Source organism: Bombyx mandarina, chromosome 05, assembly GCF_030267445.1.
Source record: "Bombyx mandarina strain Sakado chromosome 05, ASM3026744v2".
Taxonomy (NCBI): Eukaryota; Metazoa; Arthropoda; class Insecta; order Lepidoptera; family Bombycidae; genus Bombyx; species Bombyx mandarina.
The window spans coordinates 11,977,384-12,001,529 of record NC_143212.1 but is presented as its reverse complement, the minus strand read 5'-3'; the positions used below and the strand labels follow the sequence as shown (position 1 = coordinate 12,001,529).

Genomic DNA, 24,146 nt, shown 5'->3' with positions numbered 1-24,146 from the left:
AAAGTCCTTTATCGCTCCCACCTTCGTCTTTTTCTCGTACCTATAGCTATTAAAGTAGCGTTTTTTTCTTTCTTTGTTTTTTTAAACTTGAGTTATTATTACGTCCGATTCGCATTGGCTTTGATCGTAACTCATGTAAAACAATACTGATGGGTATCGATTGAATGCGATTTAAAAAAAAAAAAGTTTTAAAACGATTCTCCGAGCCGTGAAATAATCCAGCTTTTGCCGCGGTCGTTTTAAGTGCAATATCTTGTATTGTGACGTGCGATGGGATATTAAAAATGAACGTGTAAAACAGGCGGGGCTCGCCGATATCTTTTATCTGTCTATAGTACAATTAAAATAATATCCACGTGTAACACTGCATGGCAGGGAACGTTGCGAGGACTTTACACCCACTGTGCAGTGTGCAAAGTAAATACCTTCTCACCAATTAACGTGTCTTTTAAAGCAGCCTCTTTGGAATGGCGAGGGCTCGGCGGCTGCTTTCAACTACTACCAAAGCAACGATACTTTTATTTCACCAAACTCTGACACAGAACTTTTCCTTTGATTGTTTTGGATGCTAAAAGTGTAATTGTATAGTAAGTAGTACTTAGTTTTTTTTGTTCAAGTTGAATGTTCTTTATTTATTTACAGCATTTACAATCCTAAGGAGAACATCACAAAACGATCGTTGTCGAAAGAAATAATAATTTTTAGTTTCAAAATGTCATATACTTTTATATTAAATCCCACAACAGTATCATAAGTCACCCATTTGTTTTCAATAGATAACCTGTGTGTTCTAAACACCATTACAACTGAGCATATTTCCGATTCAAAAATGAACTTTGGACAAGATGAGATTATTAAATCTTGAATTTAATAATAATTGTATATTTACTATAACACAGTTTTTTTTAATCAAACCATTGCTACCTTGAAGCTCGTTGCATCTACCTATGAATTAAGTTATATTTTTTCTTTATTTAAATGTAAAGGTGTCAGATGAATACTTTTGTTTTATTCCCTCGCCGGCAGCAACATTCTTAGTATAAATTAGTATGTTCACAATAATTGCTTTGAATTACTCGGCCGATCCCCAGTAGGAGATTTAACAAAAGAACATAGTTGTGGCGCGTCGCTTTGCATCGCGAACGAAGAAAAAACTACAACAACATCTACAACCCTTTGGACAAGCCAAGAATTTGCGACGACCGCAACACGAACAAATTGAGCGCAAACTATTGTGCGGTACGATTCGCTGAGATAACTCCCGTGTTGAGGACCGAGAGCGCCGCCCTGTGCGCCCGCCGCCGGACATCCGTGCAACGACTCTCCTCCAGTCTTGTTGCTCGATTTAAAGATCGCATTTTACATTTCTGTGTTCCTTCCTGCAGCTATCAGCTTAATCCGCTCAAGGAGGCAGTGTATGCGTTGCTAGCGGGTGTAATCGCTATAGCGGTCCCTGATAGTGGTGCGCGCGGGACGCGTCTCATTTATAAGGGGGGTCCCGGGTATCGCGCGTTCAGTGTGCCTGAGTGTCCCGTGTTGCGTGAGCGCACTCCTGCGTGTGACTACACTTATACGAACTTTACCCGCAGATCCGAAACTAATCCGACAATATGCAGTTCTTCTTGACATCATGTCTCGTGCTGCTCGCAGCTTCCCTCGGCCCAGCCGCAGGTATGTTAATTTATTTAAAATTGTTATAATATTATTATTGCAGAATAAGCGGACAAACGAAAAATTACAGCCAAAGGTAAAGTTAAAAATTGCTTTTCAGATTTCAGTAATTTTCCCTCTCTGTGTGAAGGTGAAGAAAATCGTCACATTGTAATCGTCAATCTTAGTGTTTATTTAAACGTTAGGTGTCTATCTAGACACTAATATTCTATTATCTAAGGCACATTTCACATAGTAGGAAGGCTTTAGTAGTGCACCTCCGTAGGTGTAGCGAAGTGGCTGTCGTGACCTAAGGGTCTTCGACCTTCATTGTTCAACTTACATAAGAGTACGAGAGTGAGTCCCTCGCTCAAATATCTACGATTCAACTCTGTATTCCATAGAGTACCTGTACTCTAAATTAAATAAGAATAATTTCTTGTTAATGATTTTTTTATAAGAGAACAACAATTGATGTCTGACGAACTTAACTTTAAACATAATCCATCGAAAACAACGAATTATTTTGAATTAAATAAAAATAATTTAATTGTTACGATAAAGTTTTTTTCACTTTTAACAAAAGTGCAAATTACATCAACGAAAAAAAAACATCGAAATTAATTTAATTCTATAGGTACTTGAAGACTAAGCAAATTCATGTTCATTTTTACAAAACTGATCTTAAGAATATTGTATTTAAGTTATTATAAACTTGATCAATGAAAGGATTAAATCAATCTGGTTCAAACGTCATAAGGTTTTGTTTTGATTGATGCGTAATTGAAGAATATTGCGTTGTCCTTAGTTTAGCTTCTCCAATTCACAGCGATCAATTGACATGATTACTTTTGGTCTTTCTGTATTATGGGACCAACAATATGTTTCTTATTGTACGTTGGGCCCATATGAGTTATCACCGTACTACATATTTTAGGTCTCCTTTTTTGGGCATCTAATTAAAAAAAGTTTTAAGTAAAAAACAAGTGACTACTAATAGTACTTATTGATCTTTTATGTCAAGTTTCATGTCAATAAAAACCAAGAGAAAAAAAACTGGTCATTTCCAATATTATTTTTCGTAATACAAATTTATTTTAGTACTAGCTGACCCAGCAGACTTCGTAGTGCCTCAATAGATAAATAAAAGACCTACACTTTTGTATAAAATAAACTTAAAACAAACAAAAGGAATCCGTCCGACGGGGGACACATCAAAGGAAAAACAAAATTATTATTTTTATTTAATTCCGAGCATTTTCATTCATTTATCTACCTTTTAAACCTTCTCTGGACTTCCACAAATAATTTGAGACCAAAATTAGCCAAATCGGTCCAGCCGTTCTGGAGTTTTAGCGAGACTAACTAACAGCAATTTATTTTTATATATACTTATTATATAAGATAGATTTTCATTGGTTATTGCGAGTCTTTTTTTTTTATCCTACCTATGCTGATAGCCTTGAGAGGCTATTTCAGCGTACCCTAGCTTGTGTAGGTGAGCTCGCGGGGCTCAAACCGGAGAATTGCTAACACCGCCCTAGCAAGAGCAGTGCTTCGCAGAATCTACCACCGGATCGGAAGCGCGACCCACTGAGAAGATCCGGCGAGAAACTCAGTGGGCTGTGTCTGTGGGTTAATTCGCTCGTCGAGCCCTTCGTCGCAAGCGACGGGTTCGACGAGGACGGTGACTGGTATTGCGAGTCGTAGACATAATTAAAACTGCTTTTACCTAATGGTGAGTGGTACCCGATGGTCATGGACGTTAACAAAACCTGCAGGCTTAGTAAGTGGTAAAAAAGACCTCTGCAAAAAAACTCAGCATGAGAGCAATGTCTTCAAGTGGTATGAATATGCTATGTTCCAGTGGCGAGTGGTGCGATGGTAAAATGGAGACGATGGGTTCATCTAAGGATCTTTTTTGATAAACCACATAGAGAATCGATGTTCCTTCGTACACCCAGAGGTTAAAAACGACCCGTGAAAATCGGATCCTTTATCGAGAACCCCAACAATCTTCTGGTGAAAAATGAAAGTAGCTAGTATTTGAGAGCCCCAACCTAGGCAAAAGATAGGAGCCGTAGTCAACGAAAGATCGACCCTGTGCTTTGTAAAGCAAAAGTCTTTGTCAAGGTTTCGCTCTATTGAGAACTTCCAAGATTCCGGAAACTTGGCTTTACCTTCAGGAAAATTTAACAAAAATACACAATTATGCTGTTAAGAAACATGAGATTTACCAAATTGTTAACTCTTTTAAAAGTAATATTTTATGTCATTATTTTTAACTAACCCCAGTTAGTAGTAGTACGAGCAGTAAACAAGAAGATTTCAAATTTGAAAAATTGTTTTAGAAAAAAGTTGCATATAACCATTCTCAAAAATACATATTTGACGAGCATATTGCCTAGAAATGAAAAGATTAACCACCATTTGATTTTTTTAAATACTCTGGTATATCTTTCTGAAAGGTGAAACGTTTTTACGTACAACAATGTTGATTTTTTTATTGATATTGTTTTTAAATTCACCTTTTCTTCATAGCTATGATATAAATAAATTATCAGTAATAGACACTATTACTGATAATTTCGACTTATTAGAAGATAGATAAATAGAATTAAAATATAGGAGTGCGACTTCAATTTCCATAAGCTACTACTACTGTTCTGTTCCCAATAACTTTCCAGCTCTAATTTTAAGGACTGGTGGGTCACGCTAAAAACTTTCAAAGGTATTTCTACCGCAGATTGATCATGTTCCGTTTTGAAGTAGAGCCGCTGTAAAGATCCTATTGACATTTCAAATATTTTGTTTCAAAGTGTTCAGTGTCATTTACGTTGGGTAGTATGAGTCAACAGAACCTATAGCCGCTCAGCATAAGCATAAGTTACATGTGGGGAATACGCATAAGCTAATTCGCAAATCTATACTAATTATAAATATAAATAATAATTTCAAAGTCGTCGTGGCCTAACGGATAAGACGTCCGGTGCATTCGTGTTGAGCGATGTACCGATGTTCAAATCTCAGGCGGGTACCAATTTTTCTAATGAAATACGTACTCAACAAATGTTCACGATTGATTTCCACGGTGAAGGAATAACGTCGTGTAATAAAAATCAAACCCGCAAAATGATAATTTGCGTAATTACTGGTGGTAGGACCTCTTGTGAGTCCGCGCGGGTGGGTACCACCACTCTGCCTATTTCTGCCGTGAAGCAGTAATGCGTTTCGGTTTGAAGGGTGGGGTAGCCGTTGTAACTATACGTGAGACCTTAGAACTTATATCTCAAGGTGGGTGGCGCATTTACGTTGTGAATGTCTATGGGCTCCAGTAACCACTTAACACCAGGTGGGCTGTGAGCTCGTTCACCCATCTAAGCAATAAAAAAAAATTAATGCATATAGCTTAAAAACTTAAAAAAAATACACTTTAATTGTAAATTGAACTAATAACGAAAGTTTCTTTTTTAGTTCTAATTAACCTATATATGATCAATATAATACAATTATTTAATTATCACCGGTCCTTGTTGTGCAAACTTTCAAGTTAATCTGGCCTTTTGTAATTGGTGAAATTATGAGAGACTAAAATAATAAAATTCTAGTAAAAATAGTCGAGGGACTAATTTCAAGGATATTAGGGTAATCTTTAAAAAGAAAAAGCAAAATTTTAATGAAATGGCCAAATGTAATTAGACTGATAAAAAAAAACATTCACTAAACAGCTCTGAGAATTAGTCGCAACCCCAACATAATAGAGAAATGTGAAAAACATGGTACAAAAACTGCACCAGCTAAAAATGCAAAACACAAAGTTCAATAGAATACATAATTCATTTAAGTTCAAGCTAACACGACTTAAAGAAACAAACAGCAATTAATTCAGGAAACCTGCAAATCAAATTGAATGCAGAAAAGAGAATTAAAATGCTAAGTGAACCGCGAACGAAACGAGTTCGTTCCACGCTATAAAAATCATGTAATTCCGTGTAACATGCTTGTAACCGGTCAATGTCGAACGGATTATACTTGTCAATGTAATGCCCTACCACTTCAACTTTTTGATTTTATGCAAGAGTTTAAGGAAGTTGTATTTTCTTTAAATCTACATAATACTAAAATTTGTGGCTGTTTTTATTTTTTTGTATGATCTATGCGTTCGTGTACCGTTTATACAATTGAGCTCAAACTATTTAATTTTGAAATTTAATTTTAGAAATGCCAAAATGTCCAAGATACTTATACTAATATATATATATATATCATTGTAGTCGGGTTATTTATTATCTAACTAATTAGTGTTTTTTTATTAGGTGACCTAAAATTTTAAAGCATATAAAGCACCTAAAGTACCTACACATACTTGTGTTCTAGATAAACAGAAATTACTTTGTTGATTGAATAAAATTAATAAAAAATATAAAGAAACCTTACGTTTGTAACAACGTCTCATAAAGCTCAGAACAACAACGATGGTAAAATAAATCGGAAATAAAGTTCTTTATTGTTTTGTTGTTGACTCAAGTGCGGTCGGGAGCAAACCGTGTAATGGTATGCAACATGAGAACAATGACTTCGGCCGCTTGCATTGATACCGAAGCTCTATGTCGATACGATCTAATGCAATCGCCACACCAGCTCATGAATCTATTTGAATACATCTTCTCAGATTTAAACACGACGGAAAAAACTGCTTGAGATTAAACACATACACATACTGCGGTAATAGACGTTAAAATTTCAAGTTACAAGACTGTTATTGGTTTGTAATACAAAGCGGCTTCGGTATCAATGAAAACAATTGAAATAAATTTAAATCGTATCGCTGTTTCTCGTGGGAAAAGCAAACGATTAACAGTAACCATTAGATTGTGGTAGAGACCGACTGCTAATGAAGCGTATCCGCGGTTATCGGATAGGTTATCGACAGGTCGGTAAAAAACTATTCGACGGAAGTCAGTGCTCGGCAAAAAATGTACAAGGGGTGCGGAGGGATACACGACAGGTGTGGGGTTCATCGGCCCTCGCCCAGGCGGGGCCCGATAGCTACCTCCTTCCTAGGAATAGTTGGTATTATGGACTTGCGTATCAATTGCTACTTGCAGATCAGGTACGGGTACCGTTTATGTGACATTCTACAAGGAGTACGTTGAAAAAAGAATTCCATACCCGGTAAAATCTTCGCATTCGTTATAAAAAGAACTGGTTGTGTAACATTGTTGATGGCTGAATGTTTTGTTGCTGTTTACATTGTGCATGTTGACTTTGCGTCAAAAAAGATACTAGCCAAATATAGGATCTATCCTATTCATGGTTTTGAATAAATGTACAAAGATAACATTTCCCGTTTGTTGATACATTCAATAATTTTTAATTAATTTTTAACCCCTCTTTCTTTTTTTCGTATAGAAAGACGAGATTACTCATAAACATGTTGTTAAAGCGGTTAACGATTGAGAGAGAATTTCAAAATTCCCGTGAGATCATAATGTGAATATTGTATTTTATAAACGCTTACCCTTTAAGCCGGAATGAATAAATAAGTCATGAAAGACATAAGCAGGTTATTGGTACCTATCTGAGGGACAGCAATACATTCTACTATAAGTAATAATAACATCCCACTGAACTTAGACGATAAATAACTCGATGTACTACCGAATACAGAGTTGTTGTTCAGTTTTTGTTCTGCTAAACTCATCGTACAGTCTTTATTATTCCTGCACTGTCCCCAGTGTATTCTCAAGTTAACGATTGCGTAATATTTCTCAAGTACAATATCGTATGTGGGTATTATCCTATCCGCCATTTAGCGATATTTTCAATGTACTATTTTCATATTCAAGAAGAGTAATTAGTAGGGCTTTAAAGCTGCAAATTCAAAGTCACAATGGACTTGTCAACAGCAATTGACCGAATTTGTGTATTGACTTAACTGTACATAAAACGGATAAGCTGCAGCTACTATCTTCTCTGTCAAAGTCTACCACAAAAAATGGGGCTCTAATTAGCCTTGGCTCTAGGTTCTCTAAGTACTTATGCATTTTCCGTATATTTGGCCATAAACTCACAACGGTACATTCAGCATACACTCAAATCGGTCCTGGGTCACCTTGAGTGTCTTTCTCCCCTGTATCTCTACAACAATCTTTGTTTAATTTAAATATCGAATAATACTGATGTAACCGTGGTTAAGTTTATAAACACATTCCTGATCGAGTCACGTTTGTCACTATTGAAATCATAATATGCTCTTTAATCTGGCCGTTATTGCCGTAAATTCAAATTATCGTTCAATTCTTATTGATGGTGGATATCCTGACACTAAATTAGGATTTCACGTTTAAATTCTAATGTGACCGTGTCTAAAGGAATGGAAGGGTGCATTGTACATCAGTAATTTAATCTTTGAATATCGAGCGCCGAAAGTTTTATTTATGACGGTCCTAACATTTTCACTTTTTTGTCGCTATAATTCAAAGGTAATGTCTACGGAGCACCAGGTGATGTGATTGTATCAAATTACTAGTAAAAAATATCATTTTTCAAACGCGAATGATAAAAAAAAACGTAATTTGAGATTTTATATCATGTTTTTGCTGCTTCGTCCCTGGTGGCTCCGTCATACTGTGCTCCGATGTTCGTAAATTATATCCAGAAACATCTATCAACTTTATTACAACTGAAATAATTGTATTAATTTCATGAAAAAAAAAACGTTTATAAAAGGCGGAGCGGCTCGTTAGTAGTAAGTGGAATAACTAGCGTTCGCAATGCTTTTTTTTTTCTGTTTCGCCGGTTAGGAGCAGAACCGGGTCGGCATTGGGCTTGATTACTAAAAATAGTCTGGTGGGTGCATTCCGTGGGCTAGGGGCGGGCGTACGCCGTCCTTGAGCTCGTCTCCTCGTCTCGAATGCTATTATCTCGAACCCTTTTTTGCGTTAACATCGCTATCCGGTCGCGAACAATCCGATAAACGTTCCCATAATAGTTTCAACGTTATTAAAATTGAAATTGCACTTTTTGCTACGCACTGATTTAGGTGATTTCAATGAGAGTCTTGCGGTTTTTTAATGTAATTTATATACGCATTTTTTATTGTTCGAATTTTTAACGAATTTGCTTGTGTAATTTGAATTCCGATTTTAGCTCAATGACTTCGTGAATAAATAATACATAGGTACCTAGTTTTTGTCAGGAAAAATATGCGAGTGTACCATTTACGATGTTTCATAAGAATTTTCAATTATGATTATGTATTGTTCAAAGTTTGACCGTGACCGTGAAATTAATTCTCACAGAGCAGTGGCTACGTGAATGCGTTCGTTCTCAGGTCTTATGACGTAACTTAGTGCAAGTCACATACTACAGCTGAACAGGCAATGGTGGGCGCCCACTCCACAGATCATCTGTGCTTGTCGTGCAACTCATACCTCAAACTTAATTCAATTTAATTGAAATAAAAATAATAATTATATGGTACGTCATGGTATCACTGAATATTAAAGGCATTCGGCAAATTATGTTTACAATATTTTCGTAAATGAACCGAGAATAAGTTTCAATTGTTGTCGAATTTATAGTTATCCTTTGATTATATACACGTCTATATAATCAAAGTAGTTATCATTATAATGATTCTAAAGAAGAATTTTTCTGTTATATTTTGTGTTGTTGTTTGTCTTTAGTTATAAATGTAATACAGTTTTTTTTGTATCTGGAACTATTAACTTTCTAGTGCATATTGTGTAGCCGGCACAAGTAGACAGAATGTTTCTACTTATTTATGCCACAAAGGGATCAAGGTTTAAAACTGGACTGCCATTAGTGTAGGACCATTCGATCGACCTCATGTCTCAAGGTGGGTTTCATTCACGTTATCATATCCGTGGAGTTCGGTATTCACTAAATACATGGTAAGCCGCGTGCCCGTCGATCTATCTAGGGCGACAAAAATAACCGAACTTTTGTTTAATGAACAATGAACTTTACAACATTCGTATTAAATTTCGATTTGCAATAACATATACTATGAAGTAGAACTAAGTACAAGAATACTGTTCTAGTATTCCACGTTCCATCATCCAAACAACGCAACAGTAAATACAGTGATGGAAAATTTTAATGGCTTTCGCGTTGACATTACAAAGATAAAAAGTTTTTATGAAAACACATCTATATTTGAATTTTTACATATATATTTCTATACATAACTGTATAAATTCTGTTTCTATATTAAGGCTATTAATTGTATATCTCTTCTATGTAATATAAAGTTGTAATGATTCGTTCGTAATGTAATTGAGTGAAAACTATGCATGTTGTAATATAGTTGTAGCTAACTCAACAAGATGATTTGTTCAAAACTGTAATTAGATGATGGTTGACAATGATAATAATAAAATTAACTTTATAAATACGACAGCTGGATTTATTTCAGAGATTTCAAAAAGAAAATTAAACATCCAAATTTTGCTTTATTTTATTGTATAATGAAATATCTACAATTCATACTTTAAAAACATAACAACACTTAATAAATAACACAAAATATGATTTTGTGTAATCTATGTCATGTTCTCTCGGGTTTTTACTTCACGTTAATAGCAAGTTTTACATTTATATAAATAGGTGTTAATTTTCTGGGTCTGCGGAGGGACTTCGGTTCCCTCTGTATTTTGTACCGTATGTTCCATGGGGAGTGCTCTGAGGAATTGTTCGAGATGATACCAGCATCTCGTTTTTACCATCGCAATGCCCGCCACCGGAGTAGAGTTCATCCATACTACCTGGAGCCACTGCGGTCATCCACAGTGCGTTTCCAGAGATCTTTTTTGCCACGTACCATCCGGCTATGGAATGAGCTCCCCTCCACGGTGTTTCCCGAGCGCTATGACATGTCCTTCTTCAAACGAGGCTTATGGAGAGTATTAAGCGGTAGGCAGCGGCTTGGCTCTGCCCCTGGCATTGCTGAAGTCCATGGGCGACGGTAACCACTCACCATCAGGTGGACCGTATGCCCGTCTGCCTACAAAGGCAAAAAAAAAAAAAAATTTATCCAAGACTTCTGAGAAAACTTAAAGCCCGATGTTACTTCGTTAATGAATGCATTTTAATGTTTTAGTTTGCATTTATTAGCGATAAACTGAGTAAAGCTTAATCACATCAATTTCATTCCGTAGGGTTGGTTACTCTAAGTCATAAGAGAGAGACATTTTTCAATGTGTATTTTAACTCAATTGTATTAATACTTACTTCACCCTGAATAAAAGATAGTTTGGATCACGTTGATCACTAACCACGAAGTGAGCAGTGGGTAGGTAAGCTTGCGAAGGCAAACGCAACCCATGACTGTAAGACCACCCGCATCTCCAATATGACAATCATATAAATGAAAGTATTACTAGTAGGAAATTATTTATATATGAAAAAGATTAAAACTTTAACTTGTTTCAAATCTTTTACTTCAAGCCCGTACGTTTATTCACGTGGTGTGTCACAGTATGTTTTTGGAGGCCGTCTCCGTTTGAATGTGATAAAAAGTATAATCACACATCTTATTTTTTATTAAAGCTTAATAATGTAAAGAAATTGTTAATATTACACCGAATCTGAGAACACTTTAGCAAAATACAATAAACGAAATAAAAGTTTTTCTATATTATATACTTAAGTATATATATATATATTTTTGTGTGTGTGTGTGTGTGTGTGTGTGTGTGTGTGTGTATTTGTATGTATATATATATTGTTTTGTATCTTGTAATATGTATATATTATTATATGTAATGTTTACTGTATGCACTAGGTTTGAGTTCCTAATTCTTCTCTCCTTTTGCGGGCCTACTGGAAGAGATTTCAACATGAAATAAGTAGTGTCCTTGTACTTACTCTGTATCCTTATTGTCGTGTTTTTTCTAACAGCTGTGTGTACAAAACATATTAAATAAATAAATAAATAAATTAAATAAAAACGTCAACACCAAATGTTTCACTACATAGATGATAAAAAAAGAAGAATTACTGTTTGTTTTATGAGTGTTAACAATGTATGGCCATAGATTTAATATAATAAATTCACATATTTTCCAAAAAAGAATAATCAATTTACAATAAGCTCTCATATCGAGGACCTGTGCTTAGTTAATAGTATATTTCTTTGAAATTTAACGCGAGTCATATCGTAGTAAGCCTAGCTACTTATAGTTGATATTGTTATTCGTGTATTTTTGTATAAATGTATGTTTGCTGAGAATTCAACCTCATGTGTCAAGGTGGGCGCTGATATTATGGTTTACGTTGTTAAGTTTATGTAAATTATTACAATAAAAAAAAAAAGTTCCGTGAGCACTTTTAAAATTCTAGTATAATGAAAAATAATGCGATATGAAAAGAATACAAAATGAAGGCAACCCTACCAATTTTTTTTATGAAATACGTACTCAACAAATAAATGTTCACGATTGACTTCCACGGTGAAGGAATAACATCGTGTAATAAAAATCAAACCCGCAAAATTATAATTTGCGTAATTACTGGTGGTAGGAACTCTTGTGAGTCCGCACGGGTAAGTACTGATGGTACTAGAAAATTAGTGGGAACAGAACAGTAGTTGTACTGGTGTTCTTACTGGTGGTAGAACCTCTTGTGAGTCCGCGCGAGTAGGTACCACCACCCTGCCTATTTCTTCCGTGAAGCAGTAATGCGTTTCGGTTTAAAGGGTGGGGCAGTCGTTGTAACTATACTTGAGACCTTGGAACTTGTATCTCAAGGTGGGTGGCGCATTTAGGTTGTAGATGTCAATGGGATCCAGTAACCACTTAACACCAGGTGGGCTGTGAGCTCGTCCACCCATCTAAGCAATAAAAAAAAATAGAATTACTAGTAAATTTTTAATTACTTTAAAAACTCACCTGTAAAATAGCCCCAAGAAATATTCAATTTGAATGACCTACATTAAACAGAGTTGCCAATTTGAATTCGTAAAAATATCACGTCACCTTTGACGAATTGCAACTGTCGGTGGTCCACATACGGAGCGCGTTAAACATTCGCTATAGTTTGGACATCGGACCGTTATGGGTGTCGCGTCCGGTAGATCAGCCGCCGGATATAGTACATACACCGACATCATGTGAGTGCACTCACCCCTATGCGCTGTCATAAGCCACCAAACGCTCTGCATGTGGCCAAGATAGTCCAAGTACGAAATATACTTATGCGAAATTCTTAATGTTTAGGTATTTAACGCTTCTACATTCGACCTCTTTGATATTCTAAATCACATCTTATTAAATTTTTTTTAAATATATATTGTACACACGGCTTTTAGAAGAAACGCGACATTAAGGATACAGAGTACAAGGGCACTACTTATTTTATGTTGAAATCTCTTCCAGTAGGCCCGCAGAAGGAAAGAAGAATTAGGAACACAAACCTAGTTCATACAGTAAACATTACATATAATAATATAAACATATTACAAGATACAAAATAATACAAATATGTACATACATCTTATTCTACAAAGCCAAGCTTAAGCCTCTCTACCATGATTAAAAAGCGAACAAATTGTGATCATCATTATGATTTTAACTTTAAGACGTCTACTGCTAACTTGCTAGATCTTTCCGATAGATTTCCAGAAATTTCCAGAATAACAAATTCGAACAATGACGTGTATTAGAACAATAGAAGTATGTGATTAATAACAATTGAATATTCTGTTGTTACAAAAAGCGTCTAAGCTTAAAACAATTCAACGGAATCAGCTGCTACGAAACCACTTTTTCAAAAGCGAGTTTGTGCAATAATAATTTACGATACGAACATCCTAGTGGTTTATAAAAGCATTGTGTTTGAATTTCCGTCTAGCATAGTTAGTTATACGAGTATGTTCATTTCATAGCGCAGTAACTAATGTCATAAAGTATATAATATCCCGATTGCATCTCTCGATTCCGGCTAGGCACGCCAGGACCGGGGACCAGGACCTCATCAGTATGCGGCCCTCACTCATGACTCAGTGTACGTGACTCGCCTGCGAGACTGTTGTTCTTGCCCTTTGTACTGTGTCACCGGCCACTTTCCAAGCAATCATAACTTACTATCAACGTTGTTTTATTGTCAACATCAAAATTATTTAGGTTCTTGGTTGAAGGTCAATGTTTTGTTTGGAGGCTACTGCGTTTTGTAAATGTTTTAATTTCTAGGAAGAAAAAATGATAACCTGACATATTATAACGTAGACTTCTAATCATAAGACTTTATTATGATGATATGGACCAATCAGAGTGATACTGATATGTGGTGTATTAAAAAAAATACAAAAATAATCATGACAAATATTGAACTAAAGCTGAAGACGATTCGTATATTTTAAAAAGAACACGTTCACTGTGAAGGCTGTAACGACAGGTCAAAGAACCAAACATTAATCATAAGAAGAGTCGTACATGAGGTAAAAGTAATATCATTATGTATGAGACTGCATTATGCATGGATTCCAATCGCAGGCTCCTAACAGTCGACTTAAGTTGCAGAGCCGATAGGGCTGTCAATACGTCAATTACGTTTCGAGCTCGAAAAAATATTGACAAAAACTATCGTATTTCTAAATATTAGCTGATTAAAATTTATTTGAAAACAGTCAACCCTGAAAGTTAATATTATTTATTCGTATTACACTAAATAACTCGCAATTGGATCTTCTAATTGCGAATTAGTACTAATGATCTCGTCTAAGAGTATTCATTTCTCGTTTCCTTATAAGCCTACCAATACGATCTCGATGGCTATATTTTGTTTAACTACTGTAAGAAATTGTTCTGAATAACGAAGGAAACCATATATTTTTTAATATTTTTAGTAATTTTTTGCGTCGTCCTTTTTTACTAGTTGGAAATAAATTGGTTTCTATGACATACATATTTCTATAATCAAATGAAGAAATGTCTGATTCAAGAAATTTTATTTTTGATTAAAACTTTATAATGAAAAAGTTATCAAAAAAGTCGAGTAGGTCTTTGCGAAGATTCGTGTTTCACTGAAAATCACTGGAGGCAGCTTTTTGATAGCTTAAAACGTTATAAGGTTGCATTTCGTGCTTCGCCAAGCATGAATTCATTTTGTGGTTTTATTGATAATGGTCTAGTTGCTTTAATTTTTTTATTTCTCTGTCAACGAAAATTTAGATTTCTAGGTGTTTAATCTCTTTCACGCAACAGAATTATTGTCAGTTCCTTAAGAATTGTATTATGAAGAAATGTATTATCCTTATGAATTGTGCGTATTTTTTACAACTTCTTAGTTCGTTTCGATGAATAAAATTTTATAATAAATTACTGTTTTTGTAGCTTAAACAATAGACTTTCATCGAACAAAGAGCAATTAATACATGTCTAACAGAAGTTCAATCACTTTTAATTCAATACCTAATTGGGACGCAATAAAAATGTCTGTAAAAATATGTCCATTTGGAATTCATTGTGTTTCTCATTACTAAGCGCCTGTCCACCACATATCAATTACATATTTACTTCGCGTGCTTGCATTATGCAGTTTGTAAATTAATGTGCGAACCGTTTTTACGATGAGAAACTTCAGAAACCCAAAAGAACCTGTTTGTTGGTACTGTGAAAAAAAAACTGCATAAAATGAAATTTTTGTTTCTGGGATCGTGTAATAATGTACATTCTCGGAAATTAATGACAACATTTTCATTTGGTTACTGTTTTAATTTAATTATTCGTATAATAATTGTTTTTTACAATTATGAAAGTTTATCGAAGAGTATAGAACCTTTCTGTATTCCGTTTTTAAATAGAGTCAACGAAAGAATTTAAGGTAGTCCGAAAAAAAAATTTTCCAATCTTGGTGCAATAAATAATTTCCACCCATATAAGCTATAAAAAAAAAAATCCTAGTTTTTGTATACCTTAAGTTTCCCGTTAAACTATTTACATAGATACTAACTAGTATTCAACATTTATATCAAGAGGAAAAATTCAGCGTATGCAAATAAACGAACAAGTCATGCCCGAGGTCAGATTGATTAAAGTATACAATGTGGTCTGGCCCCTTCCATTCATAAACCGATTACTTTAACTTCCCTTCCTTACATTGCCGCTCTAGTTAATATTTTTTTTAATAGTTTTTATTGTTTTGTTGCAGCTCAAAGAATAACAACGATACAACTGGATGGCGTTCAGTATTTTATCTCTAGGATGAATCCGTATAGCCCAGAGCTCAACTATTTCCTGTCCTATCAGTACTGCAGGTAAAATTTATACACACTAGTTTTACATATTGTATCTTGTTAGTGTTGATTGTTCAACAATTTGTTTATATTAATAAGAACTAGTGATCCCGCAGTAGTCGAAATTCGACGATAATTGGAGTTGTAAGTTTGTACACTATTATTATCGTATTTTATACTTCTATAATCACAAATTTCGCCAAGGCTACACTATAAAAAATATTAATAAAGACAAAAAATATTTAATCTATTCTCAATTTGACCACAGACGTCAAGAACAAAAGTTTGACAATAAATAGTATGCATGCGTGTGTGCGTCAAATACATGGTATGTAGTGTGTGTAATGTTTTCTTTATTGGTTTAATGTATTTTTTATGCATTATTTAAAAAAATATTAGCATTCTGCACTCCTTCTCTAGATTCTCTATAAGTGTGGGAAATTTCATGCTCCTCTGTCCGCGCGTTTTTCGTAAAAAGGGATACAAAGTTTTTGCTTCACGTATTAATATATAGATGTTGAAAAAATACGAGAAATATAGTTAATATTTTACATAACTCAAAGAAATTACTACAATATTTTCTTATCGAGAATCAAAATCTCGTTGCATTCCGTGTATATACACCAAAAGTCGTGTTTCTTGGATGCAACGCCTTTTGCAAGGGGCCATAAGAACGTTTGCGATACCGTTAGCGGTTCTGGGAATAAACAAGAACAATATCGGCGCCATGAGCCACTTCCGCAAGCCGTTCCCACTGCTTGAGTACCTCACGAGTGAGCTACAAGCTGCAGCGCGTATAACATTAGACGTCCATTATGTTACAACGTCAGAGTCATAAAAGGAAGTAATTCTTGGTACAACAATAGAATACAACGTAAGAAGCCATTGCAATTTAATGCTTTACAATGTAATCTCAGATTAAACGAACGAAGAACGTTTTCAGTTCTTCGAAGCTCGCACATTCATTTTCAAATAATATAAAAATGAATTGCTGTTCGTTAGTCTCGCTAAAACTCGAGAACGGCTGGACCGATTTGGCTAATTTTGGTCTTGAATTATTTGTGGAAGTCCAGAGAAGGTTTAATAGGTACATAAATATGAAAATGCTCGGAATTAAATAAAAATAACAATTTTATTTTCCCTCTGATGTGTCCCCCGTCCGACGGATTCATTTTGTTTGTTTTAAGTTTATTTTATACTAGCGACCCGCCCTCGCTTCGCTTCGGAAACATTAAAACACACATGAAACCAAAAAAATAAAATATTTTTTTTTTTTAAAAAAGTAGCCTATGTACGTCAGGGACAATGTCGGCTTCTAATGGAAAAATAATTTTTCAAATCGGTCCAGTAGTTTCGGAGCCTATTCGAAACAAACAAACAAACAAATCTTTCCTCTTTATAATATTATTATATAAGTATAAGTATAAGTATAAGTATAAGTATAGACAAAAGTTTAGGTTTTTAACCCTACAAGGCTCAATTTTTTTTTTGTGCATGAAAAAAATATATAATTTGTATTTAGTGATCAGAAGATCGGGAAAACATATAAAAATGAAAATAAAACCATATTTTACGAAAAAATCAACTTTTTATTTCAGTTCCACATATGGTACACTGAGCCTTAACTATACTTTTTGGTATACTAAACTAGTACAGTTGAATTGTTTTGGAAGTTTCCTATGTACTTTTTGTTCAATTGTAAATTATTCAAAATGAAATGACTATTACCTTTACTTATATTTTACTTTTTTATATTATTGCAAAATCATACTTATAACTAATATAAAATGATTTATTGATGAAAGGATCTAAAACAATTGTTACATTTATTGAGGCAAAGTTCTACGCAACATTTGTCGCAAGATATGAATGTATTTCCTTTGCAACTAGGATATTTGCATCGTTCTCTTTTTTTACCCAAACAGGAAAATTCTCAAACCCATCGCGCCTGACATCACGCGGAGGTAGGATTGATGTATTTGGCTTCTGTCTTTTGTTTTCAACTTCATCAGATAAACTTGGTCTACCTCTCTTTTTGTTTATTGATAACCTACATATGCATAAACTTTTCCCTACCTCAAATTTGTAGTCCTTCGGTTTCATTGGGGTTGGTATATGCTGCTGCTCTCCGACTCTTCTGTACAATAACCAGCAATTGACAAGGGTTACATCAAGAAGATGATAAAATAGCCTCAAGTACCATATTCTTTGAAGAATTTTTTGGACACTAAATTTGTGCATATGCTGAATATCTTCTCCAATATGCTGAAATAACGCATCACCAAAAAACCATAACAAAAAAAAAAAAAAAAAATAAAGAAGGGGAGTTTCAAAGTCTATAATCGGTGACTGGAAATTTGCGTTTGCAGTAAATGAAGAAGGGCGTTATTGAAAATATGTTTTCTTCCAAATAAATCTTTTTTTTCTTTGAGTGACAGTTACAGTGCCAGGGATTCTAGATCCATGACCGATTGTGTTACTCATAGTCGATGATCGTCTAGGTTCCTGAGATTGTGCAATGGTACTTGTAGTTGTCCTTGAAGTCATTCCTGATGTACTAGGCTGAGGGTTTGATATTTCTGGCTGACGATTTACAATATTCGTAACATGCTCGTTGACGGGAGACGAATACTGATATATTTGCGGAGAGAAGGAAGTTTCCACGTTGCTGAGTGGCTCTGATAAAAAGTTTCGGATGGACTGAACTTTTTCGATGTCATCATCACTTTCAGCATCAGAAAAATCTTGACCATCTTCACTCCCAGAAGGAATATCCCAGAAACCTTCAATATCTTCATCACGCAATCTTCTTCGCGACATTATCTGCAATAAAATCAAAAAAATCCTAGGGAACGTTATTGTAAGTAAGTATAAGTGAAAACAGACACTAAAGCTCAACGTACCGTATGTGGAACATGCATAAAAATATGATTTACTAACACGTTTACTATTGTAATATAAAAAAAACAACTTACCTCTGCAAAATATACACTTCGTTGCAGCAGATAATTTTTTTGGAGTCAAAACTGTTCAATAACTATTTTTTAAATATTTTTGAATTCAAACAAACGACTAACGTTCCACTTTCATTCAAATTTCACACTTCATATACTATAACTTTAACACGAAAGACATCTTTAGGTAAAGTTTTGTATTACAACATTGCTAAATGTCTGTAGCATCTATCAATATGTCAATAGATGACGCTATTTCTTGTTTTATAGTTATAGGAACGATTAAAGACAGTGTTCCACATATGGAACTAGGTGCCTTGTAGGGTTAATTTATCGATTGAGGCACTACGAAGTCTTCCGGGTCAGCTAGTTTTCAAATAATATGTTGATGACAACCACTTCTAAAACGGCCATTCTTAGTGGTGACTCTTAAATATTAATATCGCGATTCAGAGAGAGCACGTGCAAGTTCCAATTGTAAGGTCAGTACCCTCGGAGCTCGGTCATCATGTCCTCGCACCGCTGTCACGACCTATTTACAGTTTCAATTGTTAACGACAGAGCTAAGCTGAGACGCATAGTTTGCGCGACGAAACGAAACTCAAAAATCGATTAAGACTAAAATGTGCATCGTTGCTTCGAAAGACGGCCGTGTCGCGAGTGAAATTTATCGTGACAACCACACAACATATCAACGAAAATTATTTTACGTAAAGTACCCTTTATATTTTTAGAAGTCGTCGTGGTCTAAAGGATAATACGTCAGTTGCATTCGTGTAGAGCGATACACTGGTGTTCGAATCCCAGTCGAGTACCAATTTTTCTAATGAAATACGTAGTCAACAAATGGTCACGATTGACTTCCACGGTGAAGGAATAATATCGTGTAATAAAAATCAAACCCAAAAAATTGTAATTTGCGTAATTGCTGGTGGTAGGACCTCTTGTGAGTCCGCGCAGGTAGGTACCACCACCCTGCCTATTTCTGCCGTGAAGTAGTAATGCGTTTCGGCTTGAAGCGTGGGGCAGCCGTTGTAACTATACTTTAGACCTTATTAACTCAAGGTGGGTGGCGCATTTATGTTGTAGATGTCTATGGGCTCCAGAAACCACTTAACACCAGGTGGGCTGTGAGATCGTCCACCCAAATAAGCAAAAAATAAATAAATTGCATTATATGTTGAAAGTTGCAACTGTTTAGAGCATGAGCTTATTGTGTGCTAGCTTCAATAAAAACTAGATTCAGAGCAAAGGATTTTTATTTCTTGATTTACAACACGTGCACGTATGACCAGAACAGAGTTTCTTGTGCAACTGCAACTAACGGTGTTGCTATACTTATTAGTGTGTTCCCACATATAAAAACTATCATATATTTTTTTTTTAGGATTGCCTTAAACAGCGACCTCATTATACCTCGATGACATTATGATAAAAAACTGATCATGTGCGAAAATATTTATTGCTTAGGTGGGTGGACGAGCTCACAGCCCACCTGGTGTTAAGTGGTTACTGGAGCCCATAGACATCCACAACGTAAATGCGCCACCCACCTTGAGATATAAGGTCTCAAGTATAGTTACAACGGCTACCCCACCCTTCAAATCGAAACGCATTACTGCTTCACGGCAGAAATAGGCAGGGTGGTGGTACCCATCCGCGTGGACTCACAAGAGGTCCTGCCACCAGACATGATAGTTTTGTGAAAGTAAATGACCCGGGCAACACCGTGTATATTTGTTATTGTCCATATGACAGAGTGTTTGCTAGTTCGTGAATTAACTTGTTCTGATGATCTCCGAAAAAATGCAACATGAATTTAATGCCAGTGAAACCGTTGGACATATCTAGTTTAATCTAATATTATTATTTAGTACATCCTTATATGAAAATATTTTTGTTTGTTACGGTGGCCCACAAGGTGTGTGGCGCATTCACGTTGTTTTACACACATTGTCAGAGGTACAGAAAAAGGACACAGGACAGTAAAATTATTTGTATTTTCATTGCAGATAAAAATGACACACTAGTTACGTATATAAAAAATGAGACAAAATAGCATATCGAAAGTCACTGTTAGTCTTAACTTTTAGCGTATGTTGTTGAGTTTTTCATTAGAGAGTAGTAAATTTATAAGACAAATAAGCTCCGATAGAGTATATCTTAGAGTTCTAGGGAATGCGGACCGGTATCGGGAACGTAGTAAATACATTGACAGCATCGCAATAAACCGAACCGGCTCGTTCTTATAGCAAATGAATTATATTATCTGTACATAGTTCAATAACTCGACTAGGACGTGCGTTGAACTAAAGCGTTTGATATTTAAAATTATGCTTAGGTATAAACTTACCTAGCAGATGACAGAGTTCGGTATTTTTCTTTTTTTTTGATAAATTGTGTTTTTTTAGAAAATATATTTAAATACGAATTACATTACATTACAGAATAATAAAAAAATATGAACTGGTGATTTGAAGAAAAAATCAAAATTATCGATAAAGTTGATTATTGAAAACACGAATAAAACAACATTTTCTGAAAATAAATCGTAGCTAGATCGATTTATCGCCCCCGAAGTCCCCTGTATACTAAATTTTATGAAAATCGTTGGAGCCGTTTCCGAGATTCAGATTATATATATATATTTATTAAGAATTGCTCGTTTATAGATATATAATATATATTATGGTATTATATTATATTATATAATGTACTGAATTCCTAGTTTGAAACAGATCAAGTATATTAGCTTTTGTACGTTGGGAAGACAGTCGACGATTTTCTAAATATCGGAAATATGATTGCAGATCATTAGGTCTTCAACTGGCATCGTTCGAGACGAAGGAGAAGGCAGATTCGATAACGACTTATCTAACAAATGCAGGTACGGTTTTTAAAAACGAGAATGAACTAAATGTGATAGTTGTGATAAGATGCTTACTTAAATTGAGCATAAAATTTCGCATCGTTGAAACCGGATCGAGAAACAGATTCCTTTGTGTGAGCAATTTAGATTTTCAGAATTCTTTAACTATGTTAATTATTTAAATAATAATTTTAAACAAAACAAATGCAATTAAGTAAACAAACTGCTTCGTAAATTTTGCTAAAGAAAATAAATGTTTGACTATTACACAAGATGAAATCGGAACCATTAGCGTATTATTGGTAACATTTTTTATTTTATTTTAGGTTACAACAAATATGACTTCTGGACATCGGGTAATAACCTCGGCACAGACATGTTTTTGTGGATGAGCACCGGTCTGCCATTCAACGCGACTTTTAACTACATGCGGAGACTGCCCATCGATGCTCCTGCCCAGCACGCTGATGATAGCATGGACCCTCTAGACGTACCACAAGGAAGCACTGCTCCACAACGCACCGCCCGACATGGGTACGTATTTTAATAACAAAATTCAATTGTCGATTATAACGCAACGGTTCTAATATTAAGCGTATCTTTTTGCATAAAAACTAGTCGGTATTCCAGGACGGAACACGTCATGACTAACGGGTGCATCGCGCTGAAAGCTCCGACCTTCCACTGGGAGCCTCAACACTGCGGCGAGATCAAGGACTTCATATGCGAGCAGACGCGTTGCTATTACTACAACTACGGCTCGATTCCCGTTTCATCCGCGCAGGGGTAATGCCAGGTGAGATGCCAGCGTCTCCGGAGGCCCGCTCCCCAACAGCCGCGCGCGTCATTTCTTTATATATATATACGAAACAAATATATTTTTTCGTACTATAAAAAATATTGAACTGTCTAAAAGACGACACGACATCAATATTATTTTGTTTTTTTGTATATTTCATGTTACAATTATGATTGTGCTAACAATACAAGCCAAGTATAAACCTTGGATTTGTGAACCGCGCGCGGGTCCGCGGGATAAGGCTTCTGCGCCAACCCAACCACCAAACAAGAGCCCTACACCCAGCAGATATTGGCTGTAAATGATGAGAGTTTAACAGTTATATTAATACAGTTGTTTGTTCAGACGCTTCAAAATTATCAAATATATCTTTTGGTGGGTGGGTGAAGGGGGCTTTGCTTGGTATCTCTTAATCAATTAGTGTTTTGTTTCTAACAAATTGAATTCGTTTTCTCAGTTACTAACATAAATAATTTTCAGTTACACTTCTGTAATTACTATGAAATTATCGTCGTAAAGGCTTAGAAAATTTACTCAGTGGTCCTCTAATACGAGGGTCAAATATTGTGTTTGACAGAAAGCCGCTATCGCTGACGACGACGACGACCGCCCACCCAATCACGTCGTCCTCGCCACCACCACCGCGCTCCGAGCACCTGCCTACTCACTTCAACCTTAATAATCTCATCGGCAAGCTACGACCTTCTTCCCTTGACGGCCTCCAGTCTGCACACCTCAAGACTAGCGCCTTGTTCAAATCCCCACCGCAAATCGACTCCCACTATTCGCGAGCTGCGGACGCTCATTCCCGCGATCACGACCAGGACCAGAAGGAAGAACCCACTCAGGGTCCGTACGAAGATGATGAGGGTATGGTGGGAGACGATCCGGCCGCGTATCTGACTAACGAGGCTCACGACGCTCCCGTTGGAGACGAGATCGCATCGACTGCCGAGCCGGACGCCACCGAGCACTCCGTCCACGCCAGCGGCATGTTGGCGCCTCCCGCTTATTAAAGTCCGACTTGGTAGTTGTACGTTTTTAAATTATCGATTAGCGACCGAGTTTAACAAGAGTATTATTCTACTATAAGTGATTTCAGTGCGATTCCCGTTCATAGCTTGCTTGTCGAAGATTTGCTTTTGCACTTGGTACATCGATTATCGTAATGTATAAATGAGATTTTAGGATCGTATTAGTACTGTTAAGTAAGATTAGCGTTAAAAAAAAAACTATGGTGATTTCGTAGGTTATATGGGGCAATATTTGTAATACAGTTGAAGATGCTGGCGACTCGTGTCAAACGACTTGCCTCCGTCTTCCGAATACGGTGGATATCGCAAAATACACATTGCATTAAAATTAAGATTAGTTTACGTACTAGATTGATCCTCAATTCATCGATATTTCAACATGAACCGTAATTTTATGTATTATGTAATTTAACAATTAAAGTGCATTTCTTCGGGACATATCATTCGGAATAGTGTTCTAAGGTAGTGTTTATAGAAGTGACGTAATTAGTTTATCATAAGTTGAAAATCAAGAATTTAACTGGTAGTGATTTAGCGAAGTTAATAAAGTTTGAACTTTGGCATTCAACTTGTATCATTT

The 24,146-nt window shown here is 35.6% G+C and overlaps 3 protein-coding genes across 10 annotated transcripts in view; 1 reads left to right on the top strand and 2 right to left on the bottom strand.

Annotated features, from left to right (window-relative positions):
• LOC114251376 (cytosolic carboxypeptidase 1) overlaps positions 1-24,146 on the bottom strand; it is an 81,414-nt gene that overhangs the window by 32,414 nt on the left and 24,854 nt on the right. The gene's annotated exons all lie outside the window — the stretch shown is intronic.
• On the top strand, positions 1,289-24,129 carry nw (narrow). Of its 3 annotated transcripts, none has more exons than XM_089727794.1 (6): positions 1,289-1,671; positions 15,826-15,931; positions 21,675-21,751; positions 22,060-22,267; positions 22,352-22,519; positions 23,110-24,129. In XM_089727794.1, exons 1-6 carry the CDS (start codon positions 1,611-1,613, stop codon positions 23,546-23,548), a joined length of 1,059 nt encoding a protein of 352 aa, XP_089583920.1. In that variant the 5' UTR covers positions 1,289-1,610; the 3' UTR covers positions 23,549-24,129. The 3 variants fall into 3 exon arrangements, with proteins under 3 accessions (XP_089583920.1, XP_089583921.1, XP_089583922.1); XM_089727795.1 differs by having other exon boundaries at positions 1,504-1,671; positions 22,364-22,519; XM_089727796.1 differs by having other exon boundaries at positions 1,504-1,671; positions 22,364-22,529.
• Positions 17,479-19,861, bottom strand: LOC149502989 (uncharacterized). The gene is made up of 2 exons (XM_089727797.1): positions 18,886-19,861; positions 17,479-18,733 (listed from the first exon to the last, which is right to left on the bottom strand). Exon 2 carries the CDS (start codon positions 18,728-18,730, stop codon positions 18,296-18,298), a length of 435 nt encoding a protein of 144 aa, XP_089583923.1. The 5' UTR covers positions 18,731-18,733; positions 18,886-19,861; the 3' UTR covers positions 17,479-18,295.